The sequence below is a fragment of the Helianthus annuus genome, chromosome 9, assembly GCF_002127325.2.
Source record: "Helianthus annuus cultivar XRQ/B chromosome 9, HanXRQr2.0-SUNRISE, whole genome shotgun sequence".
In the NCBI taxonomy this organism is placed as follows: Eukaryota; Viridiplantae; Streptophyta; class Magnoliopsida; order Asterales; family Asteraceae; genus Helianthus; species Helianthus annuus.
In genome coordinates this window covers 18,180,022-18,199,610 of record NC_035441.2, presented here as the reverse complement: position 1 = coordinate 18,199,610, position 19,589 = coordinate 18,180,022, and the positions used below count along the sequence as shown (strand labels likewise).

Below are 19,589 nucleotides of genomic sequence, written 5' to 3'. Positions count from 1 at the left end.
GGGTAATTTGGGCTTATAGATATTATCTTTGACCGGAGCGCGACACTCCGATCAATTATACAATTTCTAAACTTTGAAAAAATTCATATAAAACTAACCGTAATTTCAAGTTTTCAAGTAGATGTAGACCGCGGAGACGAGGTGGTGACCGGAGAAGTGATGGTGGCGACCGGAGAGGTGATTGTGGTGAGCCGATTTCTCTAGCTTAAACAAAAAAACACACAAAAATTATAAACTATAACATGTATATAACAAAATAGTGAAGAAATTTGACAAGATACAAACTTAAACTAACCGATTTGAAGAAATTTGCCGGAATTCGTCGCTTGAGAGAAGAAGAAAAGGGGAAAAGTGAGGAAAGAAGGAAAAAGCCCGTTGTAAAGGGTTTATTTCGTTCGAGTATTATCGGCGACAGCTTGTCGCCGCTATTAGTTCACCGTCGCCGCTACGGGTTTGAATCCGGATAAGATATCAGTGGCTGGGGTTTGATGAGGGTCCACAGTTCTTTAGCGGAGATTACTCGTCGCCGCTAATACCCTAATTGCTGTCGCCGCTATTGGTTCTTAATTCCCCAACTGTTGGATCGGCAATAAAGCTATGTATATTTTTACATGTTATATACATCTAAACCTTCTAAGTTTAAAAAAAATAACAGTTAAGTAATAAATTGATAAACAAGTATATTTTACTTACTTCATCGGGAAATTGGTTTTGATACAAATTGATAAAGTCAAACATATGTTGGAGAACCATGTAGCCGCATTCCCATCCACCCTTTTGTTGCTTACACTGTAATAAATTAACAAATTAAAAGTAACGAAAATCAAACAATTTAGAAATAGCAAACACACGTACATCAACCATTGTGTAGTTGAACTCGGATCCTAAGGCGGTAGGAATTAGGCTTGAAAGACGATAGTTAGAAGCATTATTTTCGCCTTTTATTTTTGTTGAATCCAAAATATAAACATGTCCTATGTGTTGGGCAATGATGAACAAAGACCAATGGTCGCTACAAAATTAGCGTTATAGAATAGTTAGGTGAATCATAGTAATAAAATAAAAGAAAGTTAACTAAAAAAATTTACTCAGCCAAATGCGGTGCAAGAATGAAATCTTTATTGACATGATGAGTCGCTAAACTGAAAATGTGATCTTCAACCTCTCTAAGATTTCTTTTGCACATATCACCTGTGATTGCGTTCACATTTAAAAAGGCGCATCGGTTGCGTTTTTAGCCTCTGACTCCTTATAAAAGTACCTTAAAACAAGACTAAAATATATGATAAAACTTAATAAATTAGGTGGAAGACTATACTAGAATGAGGGTTCAACCACACAAGCCCATTGTTGGTGCTAATGCATTTTCTCATGAAAGTGGAATCCATCAGGTTAATTTGTTGGTGATTAGATAAAACATATACAACTTTAGTAAAGTCACATAGAGATTTTAAGACATTTTAGTATAAGTAGGCATTTTGATTGTTCTAATGTTTGTTATTTATTTTTTAGGATGGGGTCCTAAAGAACAAAAGGACATATGAAAGGACATAAAACATATACAACTTTAGTAAATTGCTTGGATGCAATTGTTCTAATGTTTGTTATCTATTATTTAGGATGGGGTCCTAAAGAACAAAAGGACATATGAAATTATGTCTCCTGAAGATATTGGAATTCATAGATCTAATGAAGCCGGATTTACACTTTGAAAACTTAGGTATGTTTATTTGTATTGTATATAGCATGGTCTTTACTCTTTCATGTATATCTTAAGCTATTTTTAAATATAATATATAAAAAAAGAACAACTAAGAATATCGTATTCAATTATTCAGAGTAATGTTTCTAGAGTTATAACTCTGGATTATTAAAAACTTTCACATGTCAATTAATCCGGGCTTCCTAACCCGTGTAGGTACTAACCTTAACCAAATCCAATTTCAGTTTAAGAAGCCCAAATTGACAAGTCAAATGTTGTAATAATCTAGGTTCAGTCTTAAAAAACATATATATGCTTTTGGAACGAGTACATACTAATGATTGATTTACAAATATTGTTGTACAGTGGACGCCATGCTTTGAAAGCCAAACTTTTTGAGGTACAGTAGAAATCTTGAATTCACTCATTTTGAAACAAAACAAAGAACACATTAATCGATCATTAACGAAGTGGTTCTATTTCTCTTCAACTTGGTTACAACTTTGATGGAAATGAACTTAACCAACTGTTTTTGCGCTTTAAAACTCTAGCTGAGATGAAAAAGGTAACTAGTTAGAGCATTCACATCCATTCCACCAAATGGTGTGAGTGAGATTTTTATAATATAAAGAGTATAGAAAGTGGTTGTGAGTGGAGGAGAGAGAAAATGTTACTGTTAATCTGTATATTTGAGGGGACACTGTTCACCCCTATAATTTTTTTAATATATTTTGAAAGTGGTTGTGAGTGGAGGAGAGAGAAACGGTAATGATAAAAGTATAAAAAATATTATTTAATTGAACAGAAGAGAGAAATTGTAGTGTTTTTTTAGTGTAATTTAGGGTAAAAATATGGTGAAATTGATGTGAATGCTCTTAAAGCTCTTCTTTATGCAATATCAAATGCTCATCTAACTACTTGGAAACTGAATGTTAATTAGGACACATTGATAGGTTACTAGTATGTAACATTAACTTCAAAACCATAAATATTAATATTTTATATTTTACTAAAAACATATTACAACAAGGTTAAAACTTAAACATACTTTATTACTATATATAAACTAATCTTTATATACAATGTACTATTGATTTATCAAAACAAAGCAAGAAAAAATCAAATTTGAATTTTTAACAACATATAATTAAACATGATATAACTACTATTTATAAAACTAAAAAACATTAAATAACATATATAAAGAGAAAAAAAACCAACCTTGAAACTTTGTAAGGTTGTTAATGGTGAAATTCTTGAATGAAGATGAAGAAGTTGTTATGAGGAAGATGGAGAAGATGAAGAAGTTATGAGGAAGATGAAAGGAAAGAGATAAGGTTTTGGTGGTTGATATTTGAGCGATCTTTTTTCAGTTTATAAGACGGTGTTCACAGACAACACCGTCTAAAGGATGCATAAATTAGTTTATAAGCCGGTGTTTAAGCATTAGACGGGGTTCATTGAATATTTATAAGATGGTGTTCAGAGACAACACCGTCTAAAGGTTGGAGAAATTAGTATAAGACGAATTTAAAAGACGGTGTTCAGAGACAACACCGTCTAAAGATTGGAGAAATTAGTATAAGACGGTGTTTAAGCATTAGACGGTATTCTTCTGAATTTTATTGAATATTTTATTAAAAAGAGCTATTGCTTTTAAGACGGTGTTATTACTTTAACACCGTCTAAAAAAATCCTTGACACCGTCTTATGCTACAACCAAAAATACAATTCATGAAAATAACTGATAAAGGAACTAGTACATTTTAAAGACATAACGTTACTAAAAAAATAAATAACTTTTAGTTAAAAAATCCAATAATTATCCAAGTTCACTTATTCAGTTCATGCTCAAGGCTTTTGGTTAAGGTCGAGCAAGAGGTTAGCGATGCTTTCAGCATGCTCAAGCCCTGTAAAACAAAACAGCATTAACAAAACTAACACAAGTGAAACCATGTGTAAAAGTAGACTAGATATATAAATATAATTTTCTGGGTGAAATATACCTCTTGCAAGCCAATGCTAACTTCATATCTCTCAATATCTTCGGGCAGTATTTTTAACTTTTTCAGAATATCCATAGTCGAAAACGAAGATGATGGGGTTATGGTCAAGTCATCTGTCACCATAAACATCCCAGATTCTTTTAGAAATCCTCCATCTATCCTTGGATCTTTTTATCCTTGATCAATTGCAACTGTCGGGATGGCATTCAAAGAAAATACCTGGTGTTTTGAAGAAAATTTCTGCCCAATGTGGGGTTTAAGTAACATATCTTTGATAGGTTGTGATTTAAGGTATCTTCCTACACTCATATTTGATATGCTTTTAAGGATATTATCCATGCAACTATAAGAAGAAGCTCCATTCGTCAATGTCCCGATTACTGTTCCTAAAGGTATTGATAAAATACCGAAGAGAAACTCAACAAAATCTTCCTTGGCTTCTGCAAATAAAAGCTTTCCAGTAGACTTTTGCAAAGATACTTCTAGAAGCATCTTCGAACTTGCTGATATCTCTTTTTTCATCAAATCACAGGGATCGGCAGTATTATTTTCGAACTTCCAATAGCATCGTAAAGGATAGATCTTTGAGAAAACTAACTGTGTGAACAGACACTTAATTGAGAGCGCCAGCTTTAAAAAATAAAGCATCTGCAGATACAAGGGTTTAGGGAACTAACAAAGCATACATACAAAAAATTAAGCATGTAAACAAACCAAAAGAATATGAAGGTGTGTCCATGATCGTTCTCTTAACATTAACCAAACAGACAAAAACACTCAAACGAAAGATTTTTCATGATCATGTTGGTGTTCGTCTATGTTTGTTTTTTATAATGGACGCAGTTGACTAAACCTAAAAGGTAAATTGGTGAACGAATGTAAATGAACACAACGAAGAAAATGAAACGTATTTTAAGTTTGTTGGTCTATTACCCTGGTTTGAGAATTTGATTGGGATGATACATTGATGCATGATGAGTGACATAGACGTACTCGTAGAAACATATACGGCAAACAAAAACCAAATGTTCACATACATCAATTAACAAATAGGCATGTGTTCATGTTCATTTATTAAAAAAACAAGCTTTCAACCAAACTGTTCACAAACAATCCACTAGTTCGTTTCGTTTACACGCCTAAAAAAGCCAGAAACCCAGGTTTAATACCTTTAATACATACATAATATTGTTGGCCCAGAAGCAAAAACACAGAAAACCGGATTTGATCAAAACCTTGAGCGACTCAATTTATTAATATGAAATTATAGAAAAGTGAAGCACACACATTACATTGATCTCTACACCTATATTTATACTATAACCATGACTTAATCACCAAGACTCATAAAATAAACCATATACAAAATGAAACATTATACCATAAACTACACCAGTTCAAATTAAAAACAAAATCGAAATAAATAAAGTAATAACAATGACTTAAATATCAGCTCCCACTTCTACCCTTTGCCTTTTTAACATAAAAATCTATCAAAATACCCCAAATATTCTTGTGCCCACGTTTAGAAGCAATAGGCAAACCCCTGGCCCTAATTTTTTTCACACAAATAAAATAACTTGTGCAAGTGTGTATGTAAATGCATATGAGGGATAAACTTTTACCAGATAAGAAGACATCTATAAATTTCTCTCCTCCAGATGATTCATGTCAGTGATCCCAAAATCTGTGAGCAACCGAATGGTAATTGCTGAAGTATAAGGTTCCACACAAAGATCATCAGTGACGATAAAAGTTGCAATATCAGATACAAAAACACCACCATCATTATCAACACTATCATTGGAACACCAGTATACAGGTTCCAAAGCCATCTCACTGTTACACCTACTACATTTAGCTCCATTACGTATGCCAAGTATATTAGCACTCATGAACTTACGATAACACTGGCAAAATAAGTATCTACATACGTAGTTTTGTGTGGGCTCCGTGTCGTCAATTTGCAGTTGAAGGTTTCTGCAGTGATCATAAGACAGACTTCTGGGGTTAAGAAGCATACGTTTGCATTCTTCTGACGATAGGTAGCAGTCAGGAAAATCTTTCAGACTTTGGTACAGATTGTTCAAGCTCCCGAGAGCCTCAAACTTCTTATCATCATGTTTCTCCAAGAGTCTGACAATGGTTCCCATAGGCAATGTCATGAAGCTGAATAGAATGTCAACAAAACTGTGATCTGCTTCAACATAAACCACTCTTTTTTTCGCTTTGTCTACTATTACTTTTATAGAGATTTTAGCTTCAATTGTCTTCGTGTCAGCCATAGTTCTGGAACGCTAACAAAGAAGTATGTTTTGGTGAAGGTGTGCTATTGTTTGATATATGTAAGATTGGTATTTAAACTGATTGTGAGGCAATGAAAAGGCTTTCATGTATTATTCAGTATTTAATGGTGATTTATTTCTTAAGGATATTTGGAAGTGTTGCAACCTCTTAGTTTCCATCTAACATAAAAAAGACCGAAAGAGCTTTTTTTTTTTTCCAATAAGTTGGATTTCTTCCTCCTTTTTAGTGTTTTAACTGTCGAATTATGTTAGGATACTTATTCTTGTAAAAAACCTCAATGGTTTCTTGTATGACCAAGTATCTTTTTAAAACAACTAATTTTATAGAAGTTACTATATTCAAATGTTTTGAAAAAGTTGTTGATTATTTTTTAAAATATTAATTGGCTCGTTATTATAGCATATGTAAGTTAAAAGTGATTTGAACGTTGCGTTTGGCAATCTAATTATAAAACTCTTCTCTTCGCCCACAATATGAGACAAGGGAGGGAGATTGGCACTAAATTAAAAGGTGTAAATTTAGACTTGGTATGTGTCATGTCATGTCAAGTTTCGACCCGTTAGCCCTTAAGCACAATCCGTTTAACATGCCTAACTGGATAACCAAGTACTTCAGCGACATTAAATAATCTTTTCCTCCAATGATTAAAACGAAAGAAAGTGAGCATCTGTATCAAATAATTCCCTTTGTAAGTGAGTTCAACAAGATACTCGTTAAAGAAACCAAAAAGAAATTACGTTGTCACTGGCCATGACGTCAATATGATGTCCTTCTTACAAAGATGTTATTATGAACAAAAGCTTTGTTCCAATCAATCTACACACACCTTCCAAATTCTTCAATTGTGCATATCTGCAAGCTCCAAGAACACTTTCGGCAATGATCCATACAAGAACATGTTAGAATTTTTTGATTTTTTTTTTTAGAATTTTTTTAGAATTTTTTGATTTTTTAAATTTTTAAATTTTTAGAATTTTTTGATTTTTTTTATTTTTAGAAGTTTTCTTGAATTTTTTCATTTTTAGATTTTTTATTTTTTATAATTTGTTTGAATTTTTTTGAATTTTTTTTGAATTTTTAGAATTCTTTGATTTTTTTTTTAATTTTTAGAATTCTATTTTTATTTTTTAAAATCTTTTGATTTGTTTTTATTTTTTGGAATTTTTTTTATTTTTCAGAATTTCTTGGTTTTATTTTATGGATCGATGCGGAAATTATTTGGATATGGATCGGATCATGATTCATTTACATTGGATCATTAATGGATCGGATCATGATTCAATTCTATTAGGCTATAGGGTGTGGTCATGACCCTCATGACCACCATAACCGTCCATGTTAGTGACATGTAACCTACCTCTAATCCATCATCCAAAACCATTACCGTAAGGGTATGGTCATGACTCAAACCACTAGCCACTTATTTATTTTAATTTATCCTTATCTAAAGAAAAAGGAAATGATTTGTTGAAAAATGGAAAGGAGGACCATGGTTGTCATGGTTTAATCCATGCAAACCATGATTAATCAATCAAGGGGGTGGTGTATCCTTCTATTCATGTTCCTAGGTGGCAAATCGTGTCCCAACCATAACCCCCGCACCCTATAACCTTATAGGCTTATCTTAAAACTCATCCTACTACTTAATTAAGTGATTTAACCGATTCTGACCCGCTTGATTTTTATTTCATACGCATCCTGACCTACTCATTTTTTTATCTAGCACTTCACAACCTATTCTAATACTAGTGGGAAACCCGCGCGTTGCAGCGGAGCCGACAATATGGGCCGAAAACATAATTTAACCTAAAACGTTAAAAAATCATATATACGTCGTGTGTGTATATATAATAGTTGCAATGCCCGCGCGTTGCGGCGGGTATCCAGACTAATATCACAGAAAATTATAGTGTCACTAAAACTCGCTTCTTGTTTCCGACATACGTTCCAACCACCTTAAGCCGTTTCAAGATCGAGCCAGCTTCTCAAGACAACCACCTTAAGCCGTTTCAAGAAAATTATAGTGTCACTAAAACTCGCTTCTTGTTTCTGACATATGTTCCAACCACCTTAAGCCGTTTCATCTATGCTCAGAACAAATCTTTATCCACAATATTCAACCAAATCAAGTCAAATTCATCATATACAAAGAAAATCCAACAAACTATGAATGAATATTACATCTCATAATAATAGGCTTTTGTATCTACATAACAAAACAGTTCCCCAGAATCCCAAGGTGTCTATTAAAAACACAACTAATACTTAAGTTTTTCGCCCATTTTTAGTAACTTAAAAGCATTAAAAAAATTACGTTTAATTTTTGTTGTTTGGCCATGTGATTGTTGGGAAGCATACAGAGTTCTGTACTTCTGTTTGTAAGCGAGATGCATTCGCCAAGACTTTCAGGTGAAATAAAGTTGAGTTCAACCTTGGTGCATGACTGTAAAAGGAGGAAATTATATTAGCAAACAAATAATGTTTGAAATACACCAGTGATATCTATACGCTGACCTTCAAGTTTCTAACTTGGTAAGGACAACCAGCTAGTATAAAAACCGCATCACTGAGTTTTTGTTTGAAGGTCCATGGTTCGATTCCTAATCAGCATAAAAAGGATTGATGAATTTGTTACATTACAAGCAATCAAAAACAAGCTTGTTAAAGAAATACCAAATTCCTATTTAAGCTTCCTTTTATGTTCAACGTTCAGGTAAAAAGTCCGGTCATGTATAGGGTGAAAAACCTGTAGCGTCACATAAGCTTTTGAACAAATGCATTCCAGTTAATCTAGCAAATTACTACACAAATGATAATGAGTAGATTCGGTGTATGTTTCACCTCTAACAGGTCAAATGGGTAAAAAAAGACAAGTTAAAGAGGAAAAAGCCCAAACGGATTAAACGGGTCAAAATTTTCCCAAAGTGTATTTCTAATGCATTAAACCACTTAAATCATTTTATTTCTAACTGTAGGTTATTATTGACATAATAAAACTTTTGTAATCATATACGACATACTAAGTGCCTATAAGAAGAATTAATTTGGACTGGACAGACTATTTCAGGCCAACCACACCCATTTTAACTGATAGAAAAAGCTTACTCATGTTGACCCAAACATGTTATTCAACCAGCCCGACCTACCTATTTCGTCACCTCTAAAACATAGATACAATGGTTCACCCAACAGGCTTGCATCGACAGTAAAGCAGATCTAAAAACATACAAAGGAGATAATACAGAAAAATAAGACTCCAATTCAGATGACTAAATGATCTCACATGTTGAACTCACATATCTTCTGGACCCAAATCAGTATCATCAATATTTGTTATGATAACAAGCAATAATAGTTTTGAAGGAATCTTGTTGTTGTGTAGAATTACCTGCTCAACTGAAAGACAATCAGTATGCCTAAACTCTGCTGTGTGATTTCTTAAATATTCCTCTAATTTAGCTACATCTTGCCTATGAAAAAGATGTTTTAGCATCATTCTTCATGCAAATCTATGTAGTTGACTTTGACCCGTTAAAATGAATGGGTCGATTTGGGTTGTTTTAAGTATCAAACGGGTTTAAAGAGTTAAAATTATATAATTTAGGCAAAAATGGAACATGTAGGTCCCGTTTTTCCGATGGATCGATAACGAAAACCTTATCCTTGTTTATCACAAACACGGTAACGGGTGCGGAATCCCCGTGACGGTGCAAACCAAACAAAGTATAAAATAAGAACACGATTTAACCAATGAAACACAATCTATTGATTAAACGGGATGAGAACCGAGAACAACTGATACACACACAGTTTTACAGAATAACTCTCTCCGGGTATTCTCTCATCTAAGTTTCACACAGAAACTGAGACCTATTTATACTAAAAAGAGACACAGACTTGACGAAACACAAAGGACTCGACGAATCAAATTTTGGGCCAAACCTTGGGCCTGAAGAAGCCCACAGGCGACGAAACAGGCCTATGCCTACTACAAATTTGACGAAACAAAATTTGTTTCGTCAAAATCATTCAAAGTTCACTTATTTGCATAAGACAAAATAGTGACATCATCATGACATCATCATGATGATGTCATGATGATGTGGCAACGGGAGAAGTTCGCGGCTCGCCGTGCTTCGCGTGTCGAACTCTGGGGCGCACGACGGAGGAATGTCGTGACATCGGGCTTGAGCCGGACCTAACCGTGTCAAAACCAAGTCGTACCGAGTCGAGTCGAACCGAGCCGAGTCGCGTCCACACAAAATGTATCAACAAACTCCCCCTTGGACGCTACTCGTGATGGTTCGTCTTCTGTGATTGTTCGTCTTCTGTGTCTTTCATGTCGGAGGATCTTCAAAATCTTCACGCGTCGTAAGTAGAAAGTGTATCAACAAACTCCCCATTTCATTTAGAAAGTGTGTTAACAAACTCCCCCTTAGAATGAACTCTCCATTGAGTCATGCTCGTGAATCTTTTGACTTGTCAACTCTTCAGATCCTTGTGGTGTTGATGAAGGGTCCGCGGCAACTCGATCATTTTTATCTTTTGAGTGCCTTCACGCCGTGTCTTCATTCCGAAGCTTGTCATCGAACATGTTCTCCTCGCCTTTAGCATCTGCACATGCAAGAAATCTAAACGCATAATGAGAACAACCGCTTGGAATATAGTTTCCATAAACAAACGACACATGTGAGATCGAATCTCAATCAAACACCAACCGACAGCAGTTTGAAAGTTTAGAAAATGTTCAGTCTTAATCTTTTAACTTTCAAAACTCGTTAACTTCGACCACTTATGAAGATGCAATTGTTTTCCGGCTTCCGATCAGGATTTTGGGTAGGATAGACTCAAGTTCCAACATCGGTCAATCAAAAATAAACTAGAAACAAAATATTTTTGGATTTTCTAAATTTATATTAAAACACACCTAAAATCTTTTTGGAATTTTTCATTTTTCAAATTTAAAGACGGAAAACAATAAATAAATATATACAAACATTCTTTTTGCTAGTTTCGAGGGTAAGAGAATCATATCAGTGTACGGTCATGTCAAAACGCTCTTGTTGTTCATTTAGTTAAAATTTAGATAAGCATCCTATAACAATTAGCGGTATTGTTGTCCACTTAAGCTCAACTTATCAGATGTAATCATGGCGAAAGGATACGTTAAGGTATGATTTATACTTACCGACCGGTGTTCATCCACATCACGACACATTCCCGTATCAAGGTATGCACGAGGATTCATCTTACCGGTGAGTATACCGATTATCATCTGTTTGACCGTATAAGATGTGAGATACTCACTTATTTTGATTTGAAAACCAAGCCCTATGTGATAGAATCACTTATTGATGAGGAACTTGATTTTCGATGCATGAGGGCACGGGAGCAAGTCCGTGAACAGGTCAGTACTTTCGTACAGCGGAGAGACGAACTTGACTCCCGGATAGATGTGATATTTTATCACTTATTTGTTTGGACATGTGATTGTTGATCACTTATTGAGGTCGTATGCAATATGTACACGTATGTATAGTATCATGGAAGATCTAGACTTGCGTCCCCGTTATTTTTCGGTAAAAGATACAACCATGATACTCAGATGATAAGCAGCATAAAGACCGAATATCTCAGAACCTTGGCAATCTCTCAAACGAAATTTCGGTACTAAGACCATATGCCAATGAATGGTTCCCACCTGGTCTTCAGTCGATTTAAGATTTATATCACCCTACACACTTAAAATGATTGTGAGCCTACCGATACATCTTATATAGAGCTGCTTATCGCTTTTCATTTTAGGTTCAGTTCGAAGAGGTTTAGACAGACCACTGATGTACTATCATTTTCTCTTTTGCTCGCCAGGAAACTCATTTTTGATTTTCTATTGTTTTTGTGTTTTTGAAATATTTCGATGTTTTTGGATTTTTAAAATTTGGATTTACTCCCCCTAAAATCAACAAACTAAGATAAATTTTAAAAACACAAAGGTATTTACAAAAATGATTTTCCGATGTCGGTTAACTCATGTTTTACCTCAATGCCGTTTACCAAAATTAATTTTGAATCAGAAATGATTTATCAAATTTTGGAAAAATGAGTTGGCACGTCGGTAAGCGGTGCGGACCATGACAACATTGACGAGTTTCATAGTGAAACAATCACGTGTGAGGTGATATTTAAGATCAATGTGTCTGGCCAAAGAGTGTTATACGAGATGATAATAATTCATAAAGCAGCTTAAAAATCGACAAGTATAGGAGAGATTAGAAATTCAAAACCGTAATCCTGCAACTTCTTCGTGCATTGCCAGGAATTTGAGCGCTCTCCTTAACTGGATATCCACCCGGTGTGGATTTCAAAGTCAATTTTGTAGCTACTGAAAAAATCTCTTCACAGCAACACGATCAAAAACCTTTGGTTCCGGCTGGTCTTCCACATTGCACCAGCGAAGGTCTTTGTCTTTCTCTTGAGAAGTAGTGTGCGGTTGTTCAATCCATGCCAAGGCATCCGCACACCCGGTTGATTTGTTCAACGAACACATTTTCTTCAATCACACCGCGTAGAAATGTACACTGCACGTTCATTTTGTCGATTGTGAACTTCAGACGTGCTGCAGGTGCGTACATTTTGATTAAATCTATCCCGGGGACCTGACAAAGCCTTTAAAAATCACATTTTTGGAATGATTTTCATTTTGTCGAAGTTATCACTTTCTTTCAACAGACAACTCCGTTTCCCCTTTCTCTTTCTCTCCATCAAAGGCAACAATTTCTTATGTCGCCTATCTTGTGCAAGGACGCTCCACTATCAACAATCCTATGACTATCGACAGTTGCTCCTGGAACTTCCTGCACACTCACTCAGAGATTAGTTGGAGAGGGGGACCCAAGCCTTCATAGACTTGGGTTGCCCCTGAGAATCAAGAAATGTAATTTCAATTTCCTGATGATTTTCAAACACAGCACCTCCCCCTGAACTTTCACCCGATTTAGGTTTCCAAGTTTGTTTTTGTTTACCAGATTGTGTATTATGTACAATTTCTGGTTTTAATGGTTGTGACAAACTAGGTTTCCTTTTAACCGTTTTAGCTTCAGATTTTAAAGCCTTTTCAACAGCTTTGATGTTATGACGTCGTTGTTTCGTTTCTTGTTCCCTAACAGTTCTTTTATCATGTTTTGGAGAAACAGAACGACGTTGTGAGTGACCTTGTTCAGAAGGGGCTCTTTCAACAAAAATTGGTTTGGGCGAGTTTGTGCAGTCTTTAATGATGTGCCCAAACTTCCCACATTTAAAACAAGTTCTCCTTTCAACAAACTTAGGAGAATTTGATCGACTAGCAGATGTCGAACCTGTAGAACCAGAGGTACTTGCTCTTTCATCACACCCGTTTGTGTGTTGGGTGTAATTGTTATCGCTATTACGTTTCAAAATCTTGACTTGTTGTACAAAATCGGTGTTTGATTTGTTTTCAAAAGTCTCAATTTTATCCGTACCCTTTGATGCTACAAATTTAACATCTTTTGCTTTCTTCTTGTAACGAGCTCCTTTTGATTCAACCTTAGCCTTTGGCTTTGGAGCTCGTTGTTGTTGTTTACCCTTAAAAGCAATTGGTTGTTGCTTTGTCGGTGATTTCTGTTTTCCAAATTGTTTTCTAATTTCTGATTTTGGAACAGGATCACATTGTGTTACCACAACTCCTGGAATGGTCTTTCCCAAAAATTTATTCGTAGTATCTTCAAACACTTTGTCAATCAAAGATTGATTGACATTTTTAATTGGAAAATCGTGATCTGAATAGATTTTAGTATCACCGACTAAAGTGTACAATACGTTATCACTTTTAACAGTAGACACAGATTCCTTCACTTCCTTGACAGGATCAATCACTTGTTTGGCAACTTGTTGCACAGTAGGAGTAGGAGGATCACATAGAATATGATTCTCAATTGGAGTTTCTACACCTTTCGTTTCATCAAGTGATTCATCCTGGTCATTCACATCTGATTCATCATCTGAAGAATCATAGTCCTCAATGGTTGGAGGACTTTGATTTGAAGCACATGATGACTTTTCTTTGTTATCAGATGAGCCCTCCAATGAACTGTCCAGTTTGAACCCTAGGCCAGTAGTAACTTCCTCATAATTAAGAGGCACATTGGGTTCATACCGAGGCATATCCTCTTCATCGGGCATTTTGGTATAGTTGTGTCTCAAAGGGGGTGGACACGCCTTATACCCAACGCCTTTCACGTTCCCTTTCAGTTGTTGAACGTCAATGATGTGATCAAGCACAAATCGGGAGTTAGAATAACTCTCCAACTTTTGCTTGATAGCATCATGCTCGCATTTGGCAATGGCTAACTCCTTCTTGGTTTCCTCAACAATGTTTATGTACTCATTTATGCTCACTTGTTTATGATAAACCACTTTGTTAACTTCGGACACGCTTTTCTTTAATGTTTCGATTACAGATTTAAATTCCTTTTCGTTCCGAATTAAAGCCATATTTGCCTCTTTGCACTTTGACAGTTCAATAACCAAACTCTGATTATGACTATGAACCATTTCAGATTCACGTTTCAATTCAGCACATACATGTTTCATCTTAGCACAATCACTACATATGCTAGGAGTTTCAGATTTTACCTGACTTGTAGAGGCTGAGACATTTGCCATAAAGGCAGTCTGAGAAGAGAAAGATCCATCTTCATTGAGAATCTTCTCCATTTCTTCTGATGTAGCATCAGCTTTCTTGATCAAGTCAGATTTCTTGTTAGCATCATTCGGCAAATTATCAGCTTCAGAATCAGTTCTTTCATTCAAATTCGATTCGTCATCCGAACTGCCACTGTATCCCAAACTATCATCTTTTCCTGAAGATTCACCATCATTGACATTCTTGACAATTTCAGCATGAAACGCAGTTCCTCCTTGATCTCCACTTCCAAATTTTACAGACCAGTCACACCTTTCATCAGTTTGATTTGAGTTGGACGTGGATGTAACTGTTTGATTTCTGAAAGGATTCTGGTTGCCCTTTTGAGGTTGAGCTTGAGATGGTTTTGGAATATAGGCATTTGGATCAAAAGGTCTTCCAAATGTTTGTGGTTCGCCTTGTGGTTGTGATGGAACAGGAATATAAGCCCTCGGATCGAACTGAGGTTGAGTAGTACTAACTTGAGGTGGAGGTTGGGGTGTTGGAATAGGAATATAAGCCCTCGGGTCAAAAACCGGAGGTGGAGCTGAAGGAGCAAAACCAGGCAGGTACATTTCAGTATAACTCATAATTGATGTATCGAATAAAGTTCCTGATCACACACTAAATTTTTGATGAAACCATGATATTTAGAAGCGCGATTCAAATCAACTCCGCGAATACCCGACCCCACTTTGCAATTCACGAAAAAATGATAGACAAATAAACCTCAATATTATTATTATATATTTTTTTTTGAACCGATAGGAGTTTCACATGCAATCTGATCAAATTAATACCCACTCACAACCTTTTGTTTTATTCAGCCACTTTCTCAATAAATGACAGAAGAATCTTGATTTAAAAAAAATGACCGAAGAAGCTTATGGTGGACAAGGATCGACGAAACAAGATTTTGAAACCTTATCTTTACGAATTAAAGGCCCAACTTGGCGAAACAGAATGTTATTTTTTTTTTTTTTTTGGGCTTGACGAAATGGAAAATTATTTTGATACCCAAATAATCCCAACACTACTCGACGAAACAAGAAAAATTAAATCTGGTTGACGTAACACGTGTTTGACTAATTTTATTTATTTATTTTTTTTAATTGAAATCACTAAGTGACAAAACCTAATATTTGACTATGGTGAAACTCTAGTGGGTTTCGTGTCCAAATGACCAACAAATGGATAAGATGAGAGGGAGCTGTTGACAATTTTTTTTTAAAAAAAAAAAAAGGCCTTATCCTTCTGACACAAACCTGCCCAAGATGTCCAATTTCAAACTATACTTTCGGCCACTTTATCTGATTTCAAAGCTTGTTATTTTCAACAAGCATCATTACACTTGTACATAATAGTCAATACACTTGCAATTTAATATTGATAAACACAATAACAACTTCACCAGTAATTCAAAAAATGATCAAACACAATAATTTTTGAAGAACAAGCATGATCAATATGAAGATCCTGCTGAACACTTTGAATATTCCGGTGACCGATAAATTTTCCGAACACAAATTTTGCTTAAACTTTTAACAAAAACCAAATGCTAACATGTAGACATGCAATTTTTTTCGGTTTCCACTAAAACTTATAGCAAAATAACAAGGATTTCACTGATTTAAAAGACTTTTTCAGAAAATATATAATTTTTTAAAGAACAAAATCTGAAAAATCACTAAAAACCACTTGATAAGAACCCAAAACTTGTTTGGTTTTAAACAAGGATTAGAGCCAAGCTCTGATACCAATTGTAGGTCCCTTTTTTCCGATGGATCGATAACGAAAACCTTATCCTTGTTTATCACAAACACGGTAACGGGTGCGGAATCCCCGTGACGGTGCAAACCAAACAAAGTATAAAATAAGAACACGATTTAACCAATGAAACACAATCTATTGATTAAACGGGATGAGAACCGAGAACAACTGATACACACACAGTTTTACAGAATAACTCTCTCCGGGTATTCTCTCATCTAAGTTTCACACAGAAACTGAGACCTATTTATACTAAAAAGAGACACAGACTTGACGAAACACAAAGGACTCGACGAATCAAATTTTGGGCCAAACCTTGGGCCTGAAGAAGCCCACAGGCGACGAAACAGGCCTATGCCTACTACAAATTTGACGAAACAAAATTTGTTTCGTCAAAATCATTCAAAGTTCACTTATTTGCATAAGACAAAATAGTGACATCATCATGACATCATCATGATGATGTCATGATGATGTGGCAACGGGAGAAGTTCGCGGCTCGCCGTGCTTCGCGTGTCGAACTCTGGGGCGCACGACGGAGGAATGTCGTGACATCGGGTTTGAGCCGGACCTAACCGTGTCAAAACCAAGTCGTACCGAGTCGAGTCGAACCGAGCCGAGTCGCGTCAACAGAACATGTCACCCGTCTAGTGAGTGTTTGGCTTAGCCTATTAAATGGTGTGTTGACAAAAATATGCTTGAGAAAAAGGGCAAGCTAAACATATTGTAAGCCCCTCTTAATTAAGCTAACCCAAATACTTTCTATAAATAATCTTTTTTTATGGTGTTCATCATTTGGCATATATTATATAAGAAAAATTATTATTCCTTTGATAATAAGTTACGAACCACTATAATAAAATTAAGAATCCAAATAATTTGAAGATTACAAAATTACTCTATGTGCATCAAACTGAGGTATGAGAATACCAGCTTTGACTTTCTGAAAGTCACAAAAAGGCATGACTTCTATGTTCCATGTTCCTGTAGTCTTCTTATATGCACAAAAATTAGCAACTAAACTACAAAGAACAAAGCTGATACAAAAACAACAAAATTAGAAATCTTGATGTAAATAAACAATCATCAAAACCTACCAAAATTCAATATCAGTTAATCCAAGTGTGAATAAAAAATTAGTCCGGCATTTCATCGAGCAACTTGTATGCATAACTCAAAAACTATATAGAAATGTGAAATATGACTTCGTGCCACCCGATAATCACAGCATTAGTCAAGAAATCATGGTGAATAAAAGAAATCATGATAGATCACACCTGTTTTTGAAGAACCACAGCTAACATCACCTAAAAATATGTTTTTTAACTTGAAAAACTAAAAAAGAATCGAACTTTACCAATAATCTGATTGGGATCTTTGAAGGGGTTGTTGATTGCCGTGGAAACCTGGACCAGCAAGGGGGATTTGGACCTGCAAGGGGGATTTGAGAGGACGATTTAATGGGGGTTATGCAGGCTCTTCAGTCGTGATTTAATGGGGTTATGCAGGCTCTTCACTCTTCCGATTGATTGTGAGGGACCTGTAGGTTTCCTGAGGGCAAAGAAGTAGGGCATGTTTGGGTAAGCTTATTGAAACAACTTATTAACTTATTGGCTTTTTGGAAAAGTCAGAATTTTGTGACTTATTGACTTATTGGTTTTTCCCCCTCACATACACCCTCTTTGCCAAACATCATTTTAGAGCTTATGACTTTTCAAAAAGCCAATAAGTCAATAAGTTGTTTCAAAAAGCTTACCCAAACATGCCCGTAATGGATTTGGGGGTTATGAGTACGGGGTTTTTGGTGGAATTTACTATTATATCCCTAGAGTGTCTTAAAATTTTATATTCTTTACAATTTTACCCTTACAAAACAAGCATTCAATGATTGTACATATTGCATAAAATGATGGACGCCATGTAAAATTACATGTGTGTACATCACTTCTCCTTTTTATAATAGTATAGATAGTGACTATTAACCCAAAATGAAATGAATAGGCTTATTTTGTCAGGCCAAATGTGATGTCTTTGCCTTCACTTATCGTTGTCGTTGCTAACTCCATCACATTCACAAAAGGTTATTAGCGACCAAAATGTGATTAGCAACCATTTTTAATGTAAAAAGCATGCGAAGGCAATCCCAAAGTTTTTTTAAGCAAACATGTATCTAATAAGCAATCAAGTTAAAACATTCTACTGTCAGTTTTTAAAACTGAAACAAGCAGGAAAAACAAAGAACACTTTCCAATCAGAGAGACATTAAAACTCCAAGTTTACTTCTTCAGTTGATGCTCAATGAGATGAGTCAAAGTCGATTTAGATCGTAGCGATGTATTCAGAATTCTTAAACCCTGCAAAACCAGTGTGGTATTACACAGTGGCGGATCTAGAAAATCCGTATAGGGGTAACGTTTCAATAAAAAGGGGTAACGAAATCGGAAAAACGTCAAATTTTTCCAAAATTTGCATTGCCGTCGGAGCATTACCGGACCGTTAAGGGGCAACGGAGGTTACCCCTTCTATCACTATAGGTCCGCCCCTGGTATTACAATTAATCTACATAAATAAACAATATTTATATATGTAAAAAAAGTGTAGATAGTATTAATATGTGATACCTCTTCCAAGCCAATCGTTATCTCATGTCTCTCAATATCATCAAGCCGGACTTTCAACTTTTTCAGGATATTTATAGTCGAATATGACGATAATAGGGTTATGATCAAGTCATCCGTCACCATTCCAGATTGTTTCACTAGTCGAATATGACGATAATGGGGTTATGATCAATTCATATGATTTAAAACGTGTAGGTAGTGAGATAACTACCTGGTTTTTTGATGAAAATGGCTGCCCAAAATGTGGTTTAAGTAACATATCTTTAACATCTTGAGACTTTAGATACCTTCCAACACTCATGTTTGAAATGCTTTTAAAAATATTATCCAAACAACTAATAGAGGAAGCACCATTCATCAATGTCCCCACTACTGTCCCTAAAGGAATTGATAAAATACCGAAAAGAAAGTCAACAAAATCTTCTTCAGCTTCAGCGAATAAGACTTTTCCAGTTGACTTTTGCAAAGATACTTCCAAATGC

General features: G+C 35.3%; 1 protein-coding gene and 2 long non-coding RNA genes across 3 annotated transcripts; all 3 read right to left on the bottom strand.

Annotated features, from left to right (window-relative positions):
• Positions 1 to 3,534: 3,534 nt before the first annotated feature.
• Positions 3,535 to 5,993, bottom strand: LOC110875353. Its single transcript, XM_022123551.1, has 4 exons — positions 5,439 to 5,993; positions 4,116 to 4,305; positions 3,709 to 3,863; positions 3,535 to 3,612 (listed from the first exon to the last, which is right to left on the bottom strand). Exons 1-4 carry the CDS (start codon positions 5,991 to 5,993, stop codon positions 3,535 to 3,537), a joined length of 978 nt encoding a protein of 325 aa, XP_021979243.1.
• A 2,172-nt stretch (positions 5,994 to 8,165) lies between these two features.
• Positions 8,166 to 9,376, bottom strand: LOC110877262. The gene is made up of 3 exons (XR_002556875.2): positions 8,689 to 9,376; positions 8,530 to 8,615; positions 8,166 to 8,458 (listed from the first exon to the last, which is right to left on the bottom strand). It is a non-coding gene; the product is annotated as an uncharacterized LOC110877262 (long non-coding RNA).
• A 9,243-nt stretch (positions 9,377 to 18,619) lies between these two features.
• On the bottom strand, positions 18,620 to 19,364 carry LOC118481986. Its single transcript, XR_004866573.1, has 2 exons — positions 19,108 to 19,364; positions 18,620 to 18,840 (listed from the first exon to the last, which is right to left on the bottom strand). It is a non-coding gene; the product is annotated as an uncharacterized LOC118481986 (long non-coding RNA).
• Between the last annotated feature and the right edge of the window lie 225 nt (positions 19,365 to 19,589).